Source organism: Struthio camelus, chromosome 17, assembly GCF_040807025.1.
Source record: "Struthio camelus isolate bStrCam1 chromosome 17, bStrCam1.hap1, whole genome shotgun sequence".
In the NCBI taxonomy this organism is placed as follows: Eukaryota; Metazoa; Chordata; class Aves; order Struthioniformes; family Struthionidae; genus Struthio; species Struthio camelus.
In genome coordinates this window covers 16,596,991-16,618,007 of record NC_090958.1, presented here as the reverse complement: position 1 = coordinate 16,618,007, position 21,017 = coordinate 16,596,991, and the positions used below count along the sequence as shown (strand labels likewise).

The 21,017-nt window shown below is 42.7% G+C and overlaps 1 protein-coding gene across 4 annotated transcripts; it reads right to left on the bottom strand.

Moving 5' to 3' along the window:
• Window positions 1–17: 17 nt before the first annotated feature.
• On the bottom strand, window positions 18–20,411 carry CCDC92 (coiled-coil domain containing 92). 4 transcript variants are annotated; one of them, XM_068911666.1, is made up of 4 exons: window positions 20,278–20,411; window positions 5,173–5,319; window positions 4,392–4,433; window positions 18–2,812 (listed from the first exon to the last, which is right to left on the bottom strand). In XM_068911666.1, exons 2-4 carry the CDS (start codon window positions 5,300–5,302, stop codon window positions 2,037–2,039), a joined length of 948 nt encoding a protein of 315 aa, XP_068767767.1. In that variant the 5' UTR covers window positions 5,303–5,319; window positions 20,278–20,411; the 3' UTR covers window positions 18–2,036. The 4 variants fall into 4 exon arrangements, with proteins under 4 accessions (XP_068767767.1, XP_009664934.1, XP_068767769.1 ...); XM_009666639.2 differs by lacking the exon at window positions 20,278–20,411 and adding an exon at window positions 19,565–19,680; XM_068911668.1 differs by lacking the exon at window positions 20,278–20,411 and adding an exon at window positions 19,164–19,269.
• Window positions 20,412–21,017: the final 606 nt, after the last annotated feature.

The following is a 21,017-nucleotide window of genomic DNA, read 5'->3' as shown; positions in this document are numbered from 1 at the left end:
CAAACACACACAAAGACTAAAGTTTGCCTGTACGGCTGTAAGAAGTGTTTTTAATTGCCCAAAGCATCACTTCTGCTGTGCTTAGAAGAGATGCCTTCCATCATCCTTGAACAAGTGGCAGGGTAGTTCAGTCATACAGTAGCTCACCATAAAAATATGGCAACAAAAAGTCAAAACTAGTGCTGGTTACTGCAATACACTTAAAAATGGTAAAACATAGACTCACAAACTTTTTTTTTTTTTTAATCCAACCATTTTCCAGGAACACAGCTTTTTTCCCTCCTCACCATTTAATAAAGCAAATCCTACTATACAACCAGCAAGGTGCAAAACGAGAGTGTTTCCTGGGCTTCAAACTATCAAGCGACTGAGTCATGAGAGTGCACAGGGCTTTAGGGCTAGCAGATGTTCCAAACCATCACTGATGGGGCACAACCCTGCTATAAGGTATCATGCTGCACAGGAAATTTAGCAGTACCACAGTTAGCTTCACTCCTGCCAGTGCCTTTGTTGCTTTGTTGGGAAAGCTGACAAACAGTTATCCAAGGCTCAGGGTTTTTTTTTTTTTTTGGGGGGGGGGGCAGGGGGCACCAACACACAGCTGCAGAAAAAGCTTAAAGGGGGCAGACAACAGGTGGCAAGAGGAAGGAAAGAGGGCAGGTAGGGCTCCTTCATCAGCTTTAACAAAGATCATTTGTTCCATGTTTCTGAAGGCACATCATAAGCTTAGCAGCACTTGAGAGCCACTGTTTCTCACTGGTCCTACTCAGAGGCTGCAGATAAGAGCAAAGCAGAGGTGAGCTGGAGATGCAGAGCAGAATTTAAGAAAAAAAAAATGTGCTCCTTCTCTAAAATTACAGACTCACACAGCTCTTAATATGCCTTTCTTCCCTGGAAAAACAAAATAATCAGGTGGTCTAACAGGTGTTGGAACTATTGGTTATTAGAAAGGCATATGAGAATACGTCAAATAATGGAAGATGAATCCTTCCTAGTACACAAGGCTAAAAATCAAGGATGCCAAGCTTAGTTCCTGTGTGACTTGGTTAAGTAAGTTAAGTTTAAAAATAAATACATACGTTTTAGAGGAACATTCCAGGCACACTGTCTTAAGCTGTTACAAGCCACCGTAGTCTCATGATGGCCAGAATGAGTCTCAAGTTAGCAGGAAACAAAACTAATTAATTGCTTCACAAAAAAAAAAAAAGTTAGCTTAGACCCCTTTCTATATCAGATAGCCAATTATAGATTCTCTGGGAAAGGCGCTCAAGCTAGTATGGAAGGTGCCACAAGTGCAATTAGTCTAAAATACATAATGGAGCCATACCATTTCAAAACACAGTGTTCATGTTCTTTCCAGGAGGCTCATTAGCCGTTAAAGAGAAGCTCCCCCCCCCCCCCCCCCCCCAAAACAAAGCCACAAATCAACGTATTTAGGATTAACCAAGTAATGCTTCCTGGAACTCAGAATTTTGAGAAAGAGGAACTGTGACCAGTATGCAACTGAGAGCACATAAAGGAAAAAAAAAAAATCCTTATTTCTTTTTAAAGTGTATGTACAGCTGCATTATTTTCAATGCTACCATAAGAAAGGCTTTGTCATGAAAGTCAGTGTTTGTGTATGAAGTGTTACATACACAGTGAAGACAAAAGAACCACCGATACTTTAAATGGTAACAGCCAATACATATTGCTGCAGGTTTCTAGGTTCCCCCCCCCCCCACTAATATAGATTAATAATGCAAACTGCAGCCTGTGCCTTTGTCCACACGTGTCGTTACAATAAATGGAGCAGTGCTCAGAAGCAAGCAGTCAGGTACCCCTGATTTGGCCACAGCATTTAGTAGTTATATACCTTGCCATATGAACACAGTCATACTGGGTTTCATTAGAGGAGAATAATCTATTAGTGCTGGATCTGGAAGAAGTTTGGCATGCATAGGGCATCAAAAGAAACTTTACTGCAGGTGCTATTATCCTATAGGATCACAGTGCATAAACAGCAACAGAATAGAGCATTTCATCAATGATTTTACTCAAACAGTTCTGTCTGTCCCTGAGTGCTTTCTGACCACTTTGCTTGCATTGACCTGATCCACGGCCAGTGTTTCCACCTCTGGCTGAGGCTGGGACGGTGCGACGTGGTGAATGCGATGTGCCACCCCAATGTGGGCCTTGTGTGGCTTCTCTCGGGCTGGACTGTGCGATTCACCAGCTGCACGGTCTGAAGCAATAGGTGGAATAACTAATGGCCTCTCTTTAATAAGATGTACTTCTGCAGTTTCCCTGGCCAATAAAAATGGAGTGGGATCAGGCATGGCATCCACAGGCTCTCTTAAGAGCAGCTTCCGGCTATCTGAGCCTATTCTGTAGGCCTCTTCAAACTCGGGGTTGAGCGGTGTTGACAGGCTCTTCTTCATTCTGCGCCGTGGAGTCTCAGGCAGTTTATCTTTGGGAGGGGCTGGTTTGTAGTTGGACAACACTGGACTGCCAGAAGGGGTCCCCTCTGAAGTCCCACTTGAACTCATCAGCTTCTTCTTGGTAGCATGTAGTTGAGAAGTTAAATAAGCAATGGTACTTGCTCTCTGCTCTAGTTCACTCGACAGCATATTTAGCTTATGGCTTTTCATTTTTAACTCTTCTAAATACTTCTTTTCTCTTTCTTTAATAGTGTTTTCCAGCACCATTATCATTGCATTTTTTTGTTCAAGTTCTTTCAATAACTCATTATTTTCAGCCTCTTTGACTTTCAGCTGAGCTTCAAGTTCTTCACACTTCCTTTTAAGCTCATCGCTTCTTGAACTACCATTTCCTAGAAGAACAGCAAAAGCAGAAGTGTTTCAAGTTAATTTTAGCCACTAAGTAAAATAGTGCAATAGGGTTCCTTCTGACATTAAAGCCATTAAGAAAACTTCCAAAGACTAACATCCAGAAATACACTAAATCACTTTTTGTCTTCAGAAGTACCAGCACAGCTTTTACAGAGAAAGATGAAGAGCTAGCATCACTCACTGTAGTTTAAAAGAAAGCTTTTGATACTATGTAAAGACAGAAGCGCTCCACATGCTTAGGGAAACGCGGATTACAGAAACAGCGCTTGCTGAACTTGCTCAAATTGGAGCTGTTTTGCAAGTCCTCTGGCTGTTAAGAGGAGCTTCTCCCCCGCCTGCTATGCAAATACCAGACTGGCTAAAACACATGATGGAGCAGCTGTAACAGCTCGCCAGGAAGACGCGCAGAGGCTTAAGCCCTGCCCGTCCACAGGTAGTTGAAACATTTGACTCCAGTGGCAGAGGAGTTCATCTTCACTGGGAATTTGCTGCTGTAGAAGTCTCTCTTGGGATGAGGTGTCCGAGCCTGGTTGCCTTTTCTTTGCAAGAACGGGAGCCATCACCCCATACACCAGAAAGTCTTGCATTGGTGACTGCAGGCCATTTGGAAGAGGGATGCTGACCCCTCTCAACACCTGTGCCATCAGGCCACAGGGCATGCTGGGGTCATTTCTGGCACCTTCTCTTTGAGAAGCTGTTCAGTTGTAATAACCTACTACTCAGCAGAGATCTGCAGCTTGAATTTCTCCAGTAGCAAGCACCCTAGTCGGAGGGCCATTGACTAAAAAGTGTCCAACACCCTCCCCTCCAAACTGGGGAGTGTACAAGTTTGGCATAGTATCAAAACACTGGCAACACTGACAGATTACATACTCTGAAAAAACCTATGATGTGAAAATCCTAAGCTACGCTGCAGAAGCAAGAAATGAGTACCATTCTGGTGAGCACATGTGGAGCTGCTCAAGTTGCTTTGCTGAATTTGTCCACATCATCTTATCTGCAATACAACATGTCCCATCCCATGCTATTCCTGATTCAGGAGGCTACTCCCAGGGAGCATTTAATTCCCATCCTTTACCTGTTGATACATAATACATCTGAAATAATTTGTAGTTAACCAATTTCTCGCTCTTTTTTTTTTTTTTTTTTAAAACCTCTGTGGTATAATTACAGTATTAGCTGAGCTTTAATAATAGTGTCCATCTGCCTTTAAAATTTGTACCCTCTGTTCCCATACAGCATACAGGGAAGTGATGGTCTAGTGGTTGAAGTAATGGAGAAAAGTCAGCAGTTCTACACTCTATTCCTGGCTCTTCCAAAGATTTCCTGTGACCTTGGTTAAAAATTTGACATTTACTTCATAAATATGGATAAGTTTGGAAAGCTGAAAACTGCTCTTACACCTTTGGAACTTATAAATTCAATAATCCAAGTGCAAAGTATTCTCACCTACTTGTAATGGAAAAAGTTCAAACATTTTGAAACATGAAGAAGTCCAACACGAACACTTAAAAAAAAAAAAAAAAAAAAAAAGCCATACTGTTTTTCTGTTTTTCTTACCTGTCAAGTCTGAACTCTTTACAGTCAACTCATATGTTAAATCTGAGGGGAAAAAAAAATTAAGTTGCTTTTTTTTTTAGAACAACAACAGATACCCTATCCAGTGACCATATTTACAACGGCATACATTAATAAAATACAATCAGCTCTTCTCCCCAGTTTAAGCAAGGGTAGGAGATCCACTGTAGATTATCAAATCCGTAAAACAACCAGGACAGCCAAGTGACAGAAAATAGTGTTTTTGTTTTGTTGTTTTTTTGGTTGGGGGGTGGGGAGGGAAATCTTTGCTAATGTTTACAAAGTTGTGCCCTGAATTATTTCTGTTCAAGTAACATGAGGTCATCCTAAATATACTGTGGTGGTGGGCTTGTTTCACTGCTGAAGTAAGAAGCAGTTACCACCTTCTTATAAGAAGAATTAAGTTCACATATTGGTGGTTCTTCAGTGGGGCAACTCTGTGTGCGTACAATTCCTCAAGTTACATGGCTTGTAAACAAGAATTGGTTCTTTAGAGGTTTTCAGAGAGAGAGGATCCAGGATTCAGATGGCTCCCAAACCTGACTTTTGGGTTTGGTATGCGGTGTGAGCTAGAGATTGAGCACTGCATTTCAGAAGACCTCACCTCTGCCTAAATCTGGTGAGTAACACAGACAAGTCCTCAACCTTTCTGTTGTCTTGGCTTTCCCTATATGGATGTGGGGATAAGGGTACCCTCCCTTTATAAAGCACTTTGATATTTATCAGCAGAGCACTATCGGCATTGGCACCTTTCCCAAGTTACCTGTGCAGTGCTGCTGCAGGCGACGAATCTCAGCATGCAGACCTTTTAGTGTGTTCGCATGTTCTCGCTGGAGAAACAGTAGGTTCTTCTGGGCACTGTGCAACTGGTTCTCCAGATTTGAAGTTGCCATCCTGACATGCAGGTACTCTGATAGTAAACAGACGCAGTCAGTTATCATGCAGATATAAATGTCCTGGTTCTATAACCAGGATGAACAAGGGCAACTATTCTACTATTAAAGAACTGATATGCAACCAGGCAAATGCCCACAGAAGTAAAACGTTTTTCTGTTTCATGACTATCTCAGCTATAAGTGCTTTAAGTTCATAGAAAGCCTGATTACACTCTAGGCCAGAGCAGCACAGGAACTCATTTGTTTGGAGTTAACACATTTAAAGGATTAGTTTCAGACTGGCTTTAGGTCGCTAATCCTTTTACAAGATAAAAGTGGAGTTCTCGGAAATGGGCTAGTATGTCCCTCTGCCTCGCTGAGGGTTCTCCATTTACCTCTCAGGATATAGGAATGAGTAACTCCCTTAAATAAAAACAAGAAAGCAAGCACTAAAATGCATCATATCCAAAGAGACTGTAAAATAATCTGCCTTTAACGAACAGTTGAGCCCAACAACGCTGCCAGTGCGAGGATCACCGACGTGGTTGCTATGGGGTGCCTCTGTTGAGATGTGTACGCTAGAACCTGCATGAAAGAAAGCTCTGACTTGTGCTGCTGCTATTGTTTCCTCAGCTGTGCTGCACTACAGGTCCCATAACTGGTGAAGGCCCCACAGCACTGGAGACTGGCTTCCCACAGAGGTAGAATTTCCAGGCCCCTGATGACATACTACAGAGTAAGACAATGGACAAGCAGAATGTTTCATTTAAAGAGAAAACAAATAGATTTTTTTTGTTGCTCAGGTTATGAGTACAAGGAAAACCGTTTCGCCGCTTGATTCTCTTTGTACAGCAGTTCAATAAAACTAGGGCCTTCACTATTACAGTGCTCAGATTCAAATAAAGACGGAAATGGTTAACTGTACGCTGCTGAGAGGAATCCTTAAAGATCCCTGCATTGCTAGTGTTACTACTGTTCCCGATAAGGCAGTAATGGTTTTAAGTATTACCACAGGCCAAACTACTGGAGGGGTGGGGGGGGAATCCGTCTAGTAGAGCTGGAGATACGGATTCCCAGGTAAACCTTCCCCTGATAGGGAGGGTAAAGGTAGATCCTCAGACCCCGCACAGCCTGATACTCTTTACGGAGAGGCACACGCTGCGCCCTGGGACTCTTCTCTGTGATATTTAAAGGAGTATCTGGCTAGCTGGAGTGGCAGGATCCACGCTTTGTGGCAATGAAACACAGAAATTAGCAGGTGCCCATGCAGAGTAATATCTAATCACCAAGTTTGTCATGACACTCTACTTTGTTTATTGCACTGCTTCCTGGTGAACTTTCCACTCTAAAATAAGTACACCAACAAGAAAAAACAAAGATCGCAGTATGCCACCCTTCCGCAGCCTCAGAGCACTAAATCACTCGGGCTATACTTTTAGTAGTTCTTGAATTTCACTGTATGACCATTACCCCCTTTCCATACACAACAAAGCAAGCTGTAATAGGAGTAATGTTACTTAAGTCAGGATGCATGCTGCTCCTCTACCTCCAGCTGTTTCACAGAGGCTGCTGGATTTGTGTGAAAAGAACTTTTCAGAAACACATGTCCTCAATACCTCTGTCCTGCTGATCTTTGAAGTTCTCCAGCAAGAGAACTGTCAAGCTTGGGAAGCCTTCTCAAAGCTCTGGAAAGCCAGTCTTTTCCTTTTCCTCCTCGGACAGCTCACGAACATAAAGACAGCACACAAAAATAGGTGTGCAGAAAAAAAAGTCTAGAGAGGCAGGTTGATGGGGACACCAGAGTGACAAGCAGTAGCACATATTGGATGGGAATCTCACAGGCAACATCTGGGAGAAAAAAACATCTCTTCTAGGAGCACTGCACAGGACAGGGCCTCCTGTCCTACTCCAGGGAGTGACAAGGAGAGGATTGCCAAGTTCCTCTGCGTCTAAGGAGGCAGCAGACCGACAAAATGGTGACCATGTTGGGTTAAACACTGCTGATGCATGAGGAGTAAATATTAGCTTTGTCATAGCCAAATTTAGCCTTCAGTATTGTAAACCGTGTAGTTCTGGAAAAACGAAGTTAAGTAATGAGCAGGGAATCTCAGTTGCCTGGACCACCCCCTGCAATGGCATTACAGCTACAGCCTGTAATGACAGGACCACATGCTGTGCAGGAGCTAGACCTCGATTCTCTCCCTTGACTGTCTCACAGGCAACCTGAACTGGTTGATCTTGCCATTTAGATGTCTTCTATTAGTCTCTTTTTGGTATGTAGTTTTATGGCAAAAGTTTGATTCTACAAATTTAAAATTGGACATCCACTCAATGTATTCATTATTCAAATAATTCTAACGCTATTAGATTGTTCCCAAAGATAATACAGCACTGCTTTTAATTTTAGTCTTTTTTACTCCCAGAGATTCTTAATGCTCCTACACCTTGATTACACATTTGGGGAAAAAAAAAAAAAAAGGTAATACACAGCCTTCCTCATTTCACTTGTGACCTTAACTGACATCATTTCCAACTGAATTATCCCTACAAAAGCATAGATATTGGATTATCAAAAAAGTGAATGTTTAAGACTGAGGAATCCATTTCCATGCAAGGAGCAAAACGGAGCTTTCGGTTAACTTATAAAGAAGGTCAAAGATTTGACTCAGTGCTTAAGAAGAATTTGAGGTCAACAGTGGCAACTTGGGCTTTGAGTGGAACGGTTCATTAGCAAGCAACTAGATCACCATCATCCCCAAACAAGCAAAAATTATGGACCAAAAATACTCTAAATAGAGGTTTCTGGGCTGACTAAATAAGCTGAAGTGTATGTGCAAGCTCTTGTGCAACTTTGACTCCTGAATAACGGTTCGTCTGAACCATAACTGCTTTTCCACACAAAGGCAAAAGATTCACTCAAGAAACTTTCTGTAACTACCACAACTGTACTCTCTCACAGCCCACAGCATCAGATGATTATTTTAAGACTGACTACTCAGTTCATAGCAGTTACTGCCGGGTACCATTAATTTTAAAGATTATTGATATTTTTTGCTGCGTTACATTTTCAAAGTGACATAGTCTTGCTTGCAAAGCTGACTTCAGACAGACAGAAGCTTTACTGAATCATCCCATTTCTTAAGTGCTCATTATATTCTTATCGACTGAATATGACAGCAGAATAAAACCTGCACCAGAGCCCATTCCTTCAACATAGCAGGAGCTTAGACTGCACGGAACACCAAGGCTCAGAACAGATTTTTTTTTTTTGATTAATAATGAGAAATACATTTTATTAAAAAAAACTTCTCTAAGCACTGACAGTGCTGTGTGAAAGAACAAGCTTACACATAACATTCTGAAACCTTTACTATCACAATGGTTACTAACAGTAGCTTTATGCCTGCAACTGTAATTTGAGTAGAAAAGACAATCACCAGCAACAAACAGAACAGTAAGAAATGTTTATATCTCCAGTCTTGTAAATAAATGCATTTTTAAAACTAGTTCTGTATGTTAGAAAAAAAGTAAAATGAGGTTGTAACTATTATTCCCCTCTAGTTATTTTTCACCTTGCTCCCTTGCATCTTAAAGATCACACTGTTACTCTTCTTCAGTCTGGGGAATCATCAGAGGCAAACTAGTTTTATAGGCTTAGGAAGAAAATGAAAACTACCCGCACTGGAACAGCATCTCCCCTGCAGCACTGGTAAGTTAATCAGTGAGAGCAATTAAATCAATACACTGCAGGTTTTAGATGCAGCCCCTTTGGGGTAAGTAGTTTTTACTCTCCTCTGAGGATAAGGGATCAGAGGGCTAGCTTTCTTATAAACCCTCTGCAAGCCTCCTATACCCTGCTTCCTTACTGCGATATATCACATAGGCAGCCTTGTTGCCTGGCTGTCCTCTATCCTTTCCTTCAAGGGAAGCAGAATACCATCATGAAAAAGCCCGTTTTTACAGAACTTGTGGGCAGCACCTTCAATTCAAACCCCATTCTGCCCTGCCCATTGCATATTCTTACACAGCGCAAATGACACTGTGTAATCTGTGCACGTGTTCCGGGGAACAGGCAAAACTATCCATCATAAAAATAAAGGGGAATGTGCGTCTCAGAGATGTCACTACGCAAAGATGCTTTACTATGAAATCTGCTTAAAACATGCAACTTGGTAATAATAAGACTACACTCCAAGCCACTATTCACTTTGCAGCTATTATTACACCGAACCTGAAAACACGAAAGTATACCTGACAATACTAAAGTTTGAGATCTGGATGAAATGGAGATCAACTGAATATGCATCAACTGTCAGCCCAGGCTATTATTGCAATATTAAAAATATTTGAGTGTTTCTGTATTCTAACTAACTTATAAGGAAATTCCTATAGCACAACGGACAGGGAAGAAAAAAAATTCACATCTGCAGTCTGAATAGCCTCTCAGACACCAATGGATTACACTGCGTTTCACCCAGCTGAAAATTCTGGGATGTTTTTCCCCCATAGAGACTTTCAGCTAGTGGCTAACTAGAAAGCTGGTCAAACAATTACTAAAGCAGAAGCCACCTAAAAAGAAAATATTACTTTTCCTAGAATAACATCAAATTGTTTTACGCCCCTAGAGGTAATAAAACAGAATTGGACACAAGATGATCTTAAAAAAAAAAAAAAAAAAAAAAAGATAAGATCTATAGTAAATCAGGCCAGCAACCTAGCCCTCCCTAACCAATTAACTTAATCTGTTGCTGAGCAGGTTCTTGCTAAACAGACCATTTCTGAAGATCAGAAACAGAGTCTGGAGGAGGGAAAAGAACCTCTAAGTATAACATCCCAGAACAGTGCTCCTGTAAGCAGAAAACTCCCGGGTCTGGACACCACCGGCACTCCTGCCAGGAAACATTATTACCTGTCCTAACATGTACGTGTATGCTATTTAAAGAAGCCGTTACCGTTGTTCAGGATGCCTTTATAACAGCACGCTATTTATACTGCTTGCACAGCTTGTTCCTAATTCTTCAGCTATGACAGTGGGTTTTATTCTTGCTTTGCTGGTAGCAGTGTGCAATTTTGGAACTGTTTACTACACTAAAAATTTTGCTGAACAAAATAATTGCTTTTACTGAAGAGTTACTCAATAAGCTATATGAAGGACTCAACAGTTCCCTACAGAGAATACTGGCACCACCATGTAAGGACTACTTTGGCTATTATTCTCCTTCCGGGTCAGACATGGGAAATACCCACAAACACCCGAATAAAGATTACCTCCAAGAACTCTGAGACTATGCTTAACTTTGTAAAGGGGCAGAACCATGGACAGAAGTACACCTACTCAATGATGAAAATTCATTTAGAAAGCAGGCACAGACATCCCCCAAGCAAGCAGAAGAGAACTTATTCCAGAGAATGTTACAAAAATATAGGGAATGCGTTCACTTTCATAACTGGCACTTAGACTGCATGGGTTCCCTCCTGAACGCTTGCACTCGCAACGCTTCTGCATGACACGGCAAGAGGGGACATTGCTTAGCTTCAATAGATGCTTAATGCTACTTCTTTGCCAAACTGTTAAGAGTTTGTGTGAAAACGTCCTGAAGAAGTCCATCCCAAATCTTGTATTTCATCCTAAAGCATGCTGGCTGAAAACAGTGGTGTTCAGTGTTTATTATTAACATGCTGAAGGCTTTTTTCTGTCCCCCCCCCTGCCCCTTACAGTCAGCTTGTATATTTCGTGAATTTGGAAACATTTTACATCTAATCAATTTCCTTGTTTATGTACATCTTTTAAAGATCAAAGGATTGAGAAACTATGCAAAAATATAAACTATTTTTTAAAGCCACACACACTGACAATGGTCACAAAGATAAGCCATCTATTTAGATTTTAAAAAGCTATTATAAATCAACAACATTCCTTTAATTCTGCATTCTCAGGTATACCACTATTAAAATCTACTTCTTTTAATACAAGTTGATGAACATTTTCTCACTACGGCACCAACTATAAAAGGCAGTAAAAAGAGCATTTCATATACAGATGCTTTAACTTAGTTCCAAGGGAATTTTTGGTCACAGTGGGATTTACATCTACTCCATGCTCCTTGGCAATTCTTAACTCCCTGTTTCCTGATGCATAGTATACATAGCCATAAATCAGATCCAACAACTGCTCTCAAGGGTATGAGAAAGACGGTCTCGAGGGGGGTCAATTCTAAAATGCATTCTCGGGTATGTCTCCCATTGGAGGTTTCAAAGAGGAAATCCTATAAAGCTGTTTCAAGATTATGCTAAGGTTACTTTTATCTCCTGCTTTCCCAAAGAAGGAGGAATATGCCAACAATACAGCCGAGAATAAGGTTATGCTGAAAAAAGCGTGGGTGGGGCAGGGGGGAGGCAAAAATGCAGAAATCAACTGAGCGCTTAATAGGCCAGATGGACAGTCTTCACTCCCTCACCATGGGAATCAGTAGAACATCTCTGACAAGGCAACCAAACTCTCTGGCTGGATTTCATCAGATAAATTAAGCCAACGCTAGGAAGAAAACTATAACTGCATATACCACTAATCACTTATGTCACTATGTTTTCCCCCCGCCCCTTGTATCCAAAGCAAGATTTTTTTTTTTTTAATGCTTGCTAGGTTCTTATCCAAAAGGCGTGGTGAAACGCAGAGCAGGCCAAACTCCGACTAGGAATGCATGTGTCCTTTCATTTGATAAGGATAGTAAAAATTAAGAGGTGCAGTCACAAGTCAGTGATCACCACTGCAATGGTAACACGTATCCTGTTTTACAGTAGAACTAGTATTAAGCACTAATGGTTTCCAAGCTGGCACAGTTTTGCAAGCTTTATTTGGAAAATACACTGCATCCCATGCTCAAACATACACTAGTTCTCATTTCTCAGGATCACCACCATCACAAAGTATTTCTAGATACAGCTAGAAGCGTAGATCTGCAGATAGCTCAAAGATGAAACTTCAAGTCTCCAAACAATGCATTTTCAGTTTCTCTTGAATATAGACTGGGGAGGAACAAACGGAATGAATTAAAGAGCATTCCCTCAGAACATTAAGTGCAACCCTTTAACCTCTGCTGCACCTAAGTCCTCACCTTTCAGTAAAGGGGAGGAGATAGTTTAAATTAACATTCTTGGAGCCTACCTTAGAAAGGAAAGTGCATGTCAATGATACTGTACAACAGACTGCAGTACAAGAAGCCAAAACAGTCTGGACGCTGGGGGCAGGGGGACAGCTAGTTTGTTACAGTTCCACTTACTAATTTTTCCTTAAAAAGGAAACAAACAAACAAACAAAAATCTTAAACTGAAAATTAAAAAATGAAACAGGAATTTCCAAAATGCAACTACATCACGTGCTCACAATAAACAATTTTTAACTTTTTTGACAGACAAATCTTGCAATGCAGATGATGCACAGGCTCCAGGCCTTTTCTGATCTTAAGTATTTAGACGGAACTCAAAAAAGTTCAAGGCGATGAGCATCATCTTCTGGCTGTGTATTAGGTGTCTCTATAGGTCTCTCTCATTAGGTGTCTGTGTACAGGTATCTCTAAACCCCATTACAAGATAAGATGAAGGAGATGCTAATCTATGATTTAAGACATAACCTAAAGAAAACTACGGGAATGAAGTCTAACCAACCATGTTTATTTAACATTTTCATTCTTTTTTGGCAGAGATCCATTACACAAACCAAATAATCTTCTCTTAAATGGAGAAGGTGACTGCTCTCACCTGAGAAGTTACTTTAGCTCTCTGCCAACACGTATTCAAATCTTCCATTGAAGATATGAAGGCAGGCAACCGTCTTCCTCTTGACCAGTATCTCACCACTGCCCTGCCCCCCCGCCCCCCCCAAATATAACAAAAGTTGCCAGAATACTTTTTGTATGCTGTATAAAATATGATTTCAAGAACTAATTAGGGACAAAGGAATCCTCTTGGAAGAGCCTTCTCAGTTTTAGTCAGTCCCAGTTTTAGAGACTGTCACTGAACGGACCCAACACTTCTAAATAATGCAGCCCTAATGGTAAAATGCCAAACTGACAGACACTTAAAAGGTTCTTTGCTTAGATCAGCTCTTCCACCTCCAAAGACTTATGCCATACCAAAAGCGTTTGTTCAGCTTATTCCTAAGGACCTAATAAAAGAAACCCTACAGTTTCCACAACAGCTTCAGGACTTTGCTATTCTTCTGCTTAGACATTTGCTTAAATCCTCCCCTCTAACCTGATACATTAGTACTTCAACGAACCACAGTATAGCCGTCAATAACAACACTACAGTACAACAGTGGCCCATTACAATTTCAGATTTATGGTCTCCCTCGCTCATCTGTTCATTAGACTAAACCACTTTACCTAGTTCAGTATTTCTTTCAGCTGTGCTTTTCAGACTATGTGCCAGGCCTACACAACTACTTTCGAAATGTCTTTCCCTTTATCCAGTGTTCCCTTAACAGTATACAGTTCATCTTATAGCAACAATTCTGTCCCCCTCTTCCTCCGCTGTCTATGCTAAAGCATAAGACGACTTATACATGTAACTAACGTCCCAATAAATTGTTTTCACATTCTTTTAGGGTGTCTTTTAACACAAGCAAAATTAGCTCTCTTTCCTGGAGACTACTGATAGGAAAGAGGAAATGTGTCATTCTCTTCCTTGAGGAAGGATACAATTTTGTTTTCTCGGGTCCTTTTCTAACACTTTTTCATACTGTTTTACTGGGTGTTTCTCTACCCTACTTCCCCTTCATTTTCTAAGGTCAGAGATTCTGTAGAGTCTTTTCAGCTAACCTCTGAACATCCCTGAGTACTACTGCAAAAGTTGTTTTTTGTTACTAGGATAGTGACTAGTATCGGAGCAGGAAGAACAATTAAGGGGGACACATTCCTGGCAGCAATGATTTAATTCCTCCAGATGCTCTAGACAAACAAGCTGGTACTTTGGGCAGAAATCACTGACATCTTGCAAGTCTGACTATCGACCTTAAGTCATAAGGATTGACAGGAGTAATTCACACGGATTTTTCCTCTGTCCTTGAGGCCATACAAGCCCAGAATGTCACAAGGAAAGCAGACTGAAGTAACCTGAGCTTCTATTAGATCAGAGAAACATCAGAGACACGTCTGAAATGTTTATGATCACTAGCATGTCAGAAACTATTAAAGAATCAAATCAAAAGCAAGTGCTTCTGCAGTGTCATTCCATGGCCATATAACTGTGCCCATACCAAGGTATACCAATGATATGGCTGCGTAGCTGTCAAGGAGAAAAGGCTTGCTCTGGCAGAAAGCACTGAAAATGACTTAATTTTGGCATAATCCACTTCAAGGAGAAGATGCTGCTGTCATATAAACAACATTGATTACTTCGGAAAAACCCACTCTTAACAATGAGGTCCATGTAATTTTTTTTTTTTAAATGTTTATTACAGTAACCCTCCAGGCCCCTGTGAGTAAGGCTATACTGTATTTTAGTGGAATGCGTAGGTTCTCTTCTCCTTTCTGGTGGGAAAGCCACTCATCCGGAGCTTCTATTTTATTCGCTCCTTCATTCTGAGGATACAACAGTTGGTTATTTTAACACAGCTTTTGTTCTGTGTCTTCTTTAAAACTTTGATGGAAGTCAGTTATAATATTGCAGAGACTTTCGCTATTCTTTCTACTAGAGACAATTTCTATTGTCAGAAGAGGAAGAAAAAGGAAAATTAATACTCAGTTCCACCACTGGACTAACAGAATCAGTGCTACATATAAGAATGAGCCTGATCCTATTTCTTCAAAAGTCATTAAGAAAGTTCTCCAGCTTTAGTTAAAGCTCTAATCAGGAATTAAGCTATTAAGGCGGCAGTGGAAGGTTTTTGTACAAGGATATAGTAAGTATCACTTCAAGTTTATACTTAGAAATGATACAGTATTATGGAGAAGCTGAGATTTTTTCAGATATCAATTATTCCCTCATGAACACCACTTCATGGTAGCTTAAGTGTAGACTGTTTGATCAGTAATGCATGAATCACAAGAGGAATTCACACAAATAGTATTTGCGTCATTTTAAAAATTTCCCAATTCTGAATACTTAATGAAACACTTAAAAACATGACAGTTTTAACATAAGACACTCCACTGGACATTTTTTGCATAACAGGAAGAGAACCTGCTGCCACACAGACATGCAACGATTTCGCTATCCAGCCTAGCCACGAGCTTGTTGCATCCCTTCTATTTGCATATACTGAGCAAGAGTTTACTGCCAGGTTTGTCAAACGCTTCAAAAAAAAAAAAAACCCACCTTTTTTAAAACAATCTAATGATCATACAGTGAACTAGGTCAAGAAACTGGCCCAGTTGAAAACTAACCCATTTTCCCACTGATTATTTTTCAGATAATAGGTTTACTGTGCAGCAGTGCAAACGCTTTTGTGACCAAAAGGAGAGTTAGAAAATCAGTAACCAGGGTGGTGGGGGTGGGAGAGGCAGAACTGCTTCCATGGCAGCACTGCCAGCTCTGGGCATTCAGCCGAGCTCTAGCTCCTGCTGCAAGAACTGCATTCAAAACATGATCTTCAGAGTTTATCCAGAATATTTGTGAAACATGTCAAAAGGAACAGGCTGGAGCCTTACAGCAGACTAAACAAATTTGTCCTTCTAGGAAAAAAATCCGTTTACAAAGAACAGATATTTGAACAGCAAATAGCACAACTGTTTTTCAGGCCAGTTTAACATGCTGAGGAGCATGCATGTTCCTTAAAATTTTCTGCGATACTGTTTCATAAACAACCTACTACATTATTATTTCAGCATAGTGACTACAGTCAAACACACAAAGTATCCGTCTCCGCTTTGCGAGCTCCTGCTGAAGGAGATATAGTGGTAGTGACTACCTGTGTGCAAGCCCCTTCCTTAAGCAAGTTTTTTTTTTCTTTTTCTTTCCTTTTTTGTATTAAATAAGCTGGTAAGACATAGAATTTCCAACCCAAGTACTCCATACTCCTAGCTTATACAACCTAGATATCTAGAAGGTAGTAAAACTAAACAGTTTGAATCAAATTTTCAGGAGGAAAGCAAGCAGGCACTTTCATTACACAAAAAACTTGCCACTTGTGACATTATTCACGTGATTTGTTTCAGAGAGGGGCACTTCTTAAACACAAGGCCTCTACGCCACAAAGATGGAGTATACGGCACCATCTGGCCCTTCTGTCTGGGCCCCGACTCAGATCACAGGGATCTACCGTCTTCTACTGTATTTCCAGCCTTTCTAGAGGCACGTATCAATTTTGTTTAGATAGATGTCATACTTTTTTTTTTTTTAGTTTTTTTGTCAAGTGATGTTTTTAATAACCAATCTTAAATCTTGGCTCTCAGGCAAGTAATTAAGACTGACAAGCAGCAAGGTATTTTAGTGTTTTAAGTAAAATCCAAAAGGTCTTCTAGAACTTGAAACGTAGTCAACAGGCTCCTCAACAACAGGAAAGGTTTTCAGCAATGTTTTGCTATGTACTCTGCCTTTTAGTAGCAAATAAATGTATTGGTCCTGTTTATAGTATGGCACTTGTTAACATTACCAGAAGAAATGAGCTGGTAGAGAACAGTAAAATGTCCTTAGATAAAATTATTCACTGATCACATGAAGATAATGACCAACACAGCTGGAAAGCCTCTTACAGAGGAAAGATCATTTTGGTATCACTTAAAAACGAAAGCATCAGAGCCTGCGATCGGCCACGCGTTCACTGAAGATACAACAGCCAGGTAGATAAAGAATGCCAGGTCACGTCAAGCAAGTGCAGGAATCGAAGGCGAGATACAGCAAATAACCACCTGAGTGCTAGCATTCCCACTAAGCTAAATTCACTCTTTATCATCATTTCCTTCTTCAGATATTGCATTAGACGAAAGCACAAGAGAGGAGGAGACTGTTTGTTTTGTTGTGCTGCAGATGCAAAGGAAACCAGAGCTCTAATTATGAGATTTCTGCGGAACAAAGGGCGACCTCCCCGGTTCAGCTCCACCCAGGCGCTCGCTGGGCAGCATCAGCCAGTACCATTGTTTCCAGGAACAGGACGAGCCCTGCCAGACACCGGTTCTGACAGTCTTGATTATGGTTATACAATATCAGCATATTGCCTTATATTCTTATCAATAACAGAAACGTGGAAACTGCAATAAGGTAAACTAGTTTATGGCTGTGCTTTTCTACATTTCACAGCAGCTCCAAGCATATCCAACGTTTTACTGTGTACTGCAGTAAACAGACATGAAAAAGGCTGCATACATACAAGTATCTTTTTTTGACACTAGAATCATTCTAAAGTCCTTTCTTCATCTCTGACTTTGATTTTTAAACCTTTTTAGCTTCAGCAGTAGGGAAGCAAGGGAAAGCAGTGGACTTGTCTAGTCAGAACACACCTATTTCCCCTAAAGCATCAACAGTAAGACATCTGATTCAGTGATTTTTCAGTAAGTCACCACTCTTCAAAAAACAACGCTGTTAGTTACTGACAGACATCTCAAGGGAGATGAACAAATATATATAGATAGTCACTTGTTTCTTGCCAGAAAAAAAAAAAGAAATAGCCTAAGTAAACGGCTTCAGAAACACGAAGGTGTTAGTTCTCTGTGCAGCAAACGGTGAACTATGAACAATTTGCTGCGTATATTTTTTTTAAATTTTACTATGAAAAAGATGAAGTGGAACATGAATGAACTTGAGCAAAAATACAAATTACATCATGTTACTCTGCTTACACAAGTAAGCATTGTAATACATGGTAAATTTTGAGGCTATAAAAGCAATCCTTCAATATTTTGCTATTTTAAAATACAGTTTCTTAAGCCATAGAAAAGTATTGAAGGAAATGTAGCAATGAGAACCCAATATGCTATCAAAAGTAAACTTGAAAACTAGTTGATTACAACTATATTTCCTCTGCTATACTGTATAAAATATTCCAGGAATGTTTTACTTTACAGCCTACATTCTGGAATAGCATGGGGGACTTTTTTCTGGCTACTACTGTTAAAGGATTGGCTAACATGATAAAAGTGAATGAATTGCCCTCAGTACCTAGAACCTCTTGAAAAAGAACACATAGAAGAGTTTAATTTCTGTAACTCTAATAAGATGATTTAAAAAAAGAGTATTTGAAAGCCTATTCTTAAAAGGATGCACTTATATCTAAAATCTGAAGTAAACAAAAAAAAAAGAAATGAAATAAGATTGCTATTTTAGGGTTTGCAACAATTGCTGGACTCAAAACTACATACAGTGTTTGGGTTGGTCATGAGCGCTTTCTCTTTCCCATGAGGATGGAGGAAGAATAGTAAGCAGAAACACGGTAATTGGATGAAAACAATCAGTTATGCATCAATTTAGCCAATATTCTTAATTTCTACTTAAGCAGCTAATACTTTGTTATGACCTCCCCCTCTCTGCTGCTTCTTTAGAAATTACTGTTGGAACCTCAGCATAACCAAAGCCTTGGAAAAAAAAAATCTAAGAAAACAAATAATCAGCATTATTATAAGCATTTCATTAGCTATTTATAAAGCGCTTGCTTAAACTGTCAAATCAAAAAGCAACAGACCATTAAGTATAAATGTCTATATGCTGTCTAGCCTCTCTCAGAGGCTCAGTCATAATACAGCTCTACAAAATTACATTCATAGACAAGGAAATTAAATGGAAAAAGGCACTGTATTTATAGCCATGCCCATTTGATTAAAAAAAAAAATTAAAGGAGCATAGTTTCTACTGTAAAAGCATCAAAAATAAAAAAAAAAAAGTGAAAAGCACAGCCATCTCACCATCTAGGCAAAGCCAACAAGTACCCTGGATGTTTCTTATGCACCTGCAATGCAGATCAAAATGGACAATTCCTCTCTCTGGGCTGCCTCAGCTTCTGTGCTTCTGTTTACCTTCACGGCCTCCGCTTCACACCGTTCAATATGGCAAACTCAAAGGCACGCCACTGCTGTCCAGGGCGGCACGGGCCCCTCCTCCCTCCCTTCTGTCCCACCCCAGATCCAGTGTATGGAAACAGCATCTGCGTAGCTACAAGAAACTCCATTTCGGAAGAGGATCTGCGCGCTCTCCTTGCTGCCGTGCCCACAACTGACAGGCACCCTCCTCAGGTGGAAAAACCTTAACCCAAGCTCACTCCCGACCCTCTCCAACACGCTACGATCCATCCACCGTCCGCAGCTTCGCCGTTACCAGTGAAGATGTCACTTTCTGAAGTTGAAAGCGTACCAAAGACGAGGAGAAGGTGGAGGATGGAGGAGGATGCTACGCGAAACCGCCCGCTGAGGCGCATCTGAGTTTTCCAGACACTGACCCTGGGGAAGGAGGGGATGGCTGCACCCCTCTCTCCTCAGCTGCGATACCTTCGCAGCCAGAAATCCAGGCGATGCCCTTGCCCCTGAGCCAGCACTGCGCGCTTGAGCAAACTGGGGGGGGGGGGTAAAACGAGCTGCAGGATGTCCCCCTCCTCTCCTCTGCTGCCCTAGGGACCAGAAAAAGAGCCTTTTATGCTGAGAGGAGGGTCTCGGCAGGCAGCCGCCCCTGCCCTCGCACCCAGCCTTGCTCCTCACTGCGCTTCAGCAGGCTCCGCAGCCGGGCTGCCCTCACCCCACAGCCGGAGCGGCAAAACCAGCGGTTTGGGGGGGGGGGATTATTCCCACCCCCCACCCCCACCTCTGCCCGGAGGCATCGCTTTTGCGGCGGCGCAGCGGCCGGGCCGCGGACAGAGGGCAGCGGGGCGGCCGCACACCGCGCTCCGGCCTCTCCCTCGGCGGGCAGCGCCCGCCTCACGGCGGCGAGACGGCGCCGGGGCTCAGACACAGCCCCCTTCCCTCCCCTCCCCTCCCCTCCCCGCGCTCCCCCGGCCCGCGGGGGGTGGGTGGGGGGACGGGACGAGGCCGTTAGCCGCCTCCACAGGGCGACGATACCCGCCGGCCCCTCACCTGGCTTCGCCCCTCCGCGGCGCTGCCGAGGCGGCTCCCTCGCGGCCGCCGGGTCAGCCGCGGCCGCCGCCGCTCATCGCCCCGCGGCACCAGCCCGAGCGGGGCCGGCGCTTAGCGACCGCGGGGTGGTGGGGGGGAACCGGGGGCGGCAGCGCAGGCGCAGGTGCGGCTGCGGCAGCCTGTCCCGTCGCTATGGCAACGCGGGTCAGCGGCTGCGGCTGTATCCCCGCCTACCGGCCGCGGTGGTGGTGGTGGTGGGGGGGCGCCCGCGCGCCTTCCCCGCGCGCTCGCGGGCGGCAGAGCGCGTGCGCTCACCTGGCGCGGCGCGTGCACGCGCCCGCGCGCGGGCGGGGCAGGGGTGAGAGAGGGGGACACGCGGGAGCGCCCGGCGCTGCGCGCCCACGCGCGCCACGGCCCCACGCGCGCGCCTGCTCCGCCGGAACGGGCAGCGCTGCGCCCGGGCCGCGGGGCAGATACAGTTACGGGAGGTCTCGTTGTGGCGACCTGCGTCCGTCTCCGCAGCGTCGGTGCGGGCGTGCGCGCTGTGCACCGTCCTCCGCAGGAGCACACGCCCGTGCCGGCTGGGCCGGTCCCGGGTGCGCAGCCGTCCGTGCCTGGAGGGCCTTTGCACATCTCGGGTTTTGCGTTAAGCCAGGTGGAGGAACATGCTGCTCGACTCACAGGCGTGTGCGTGGAGCCGGCTTTCTGGCGGATGCACCCAGGTTCAGACGAACGGCGTG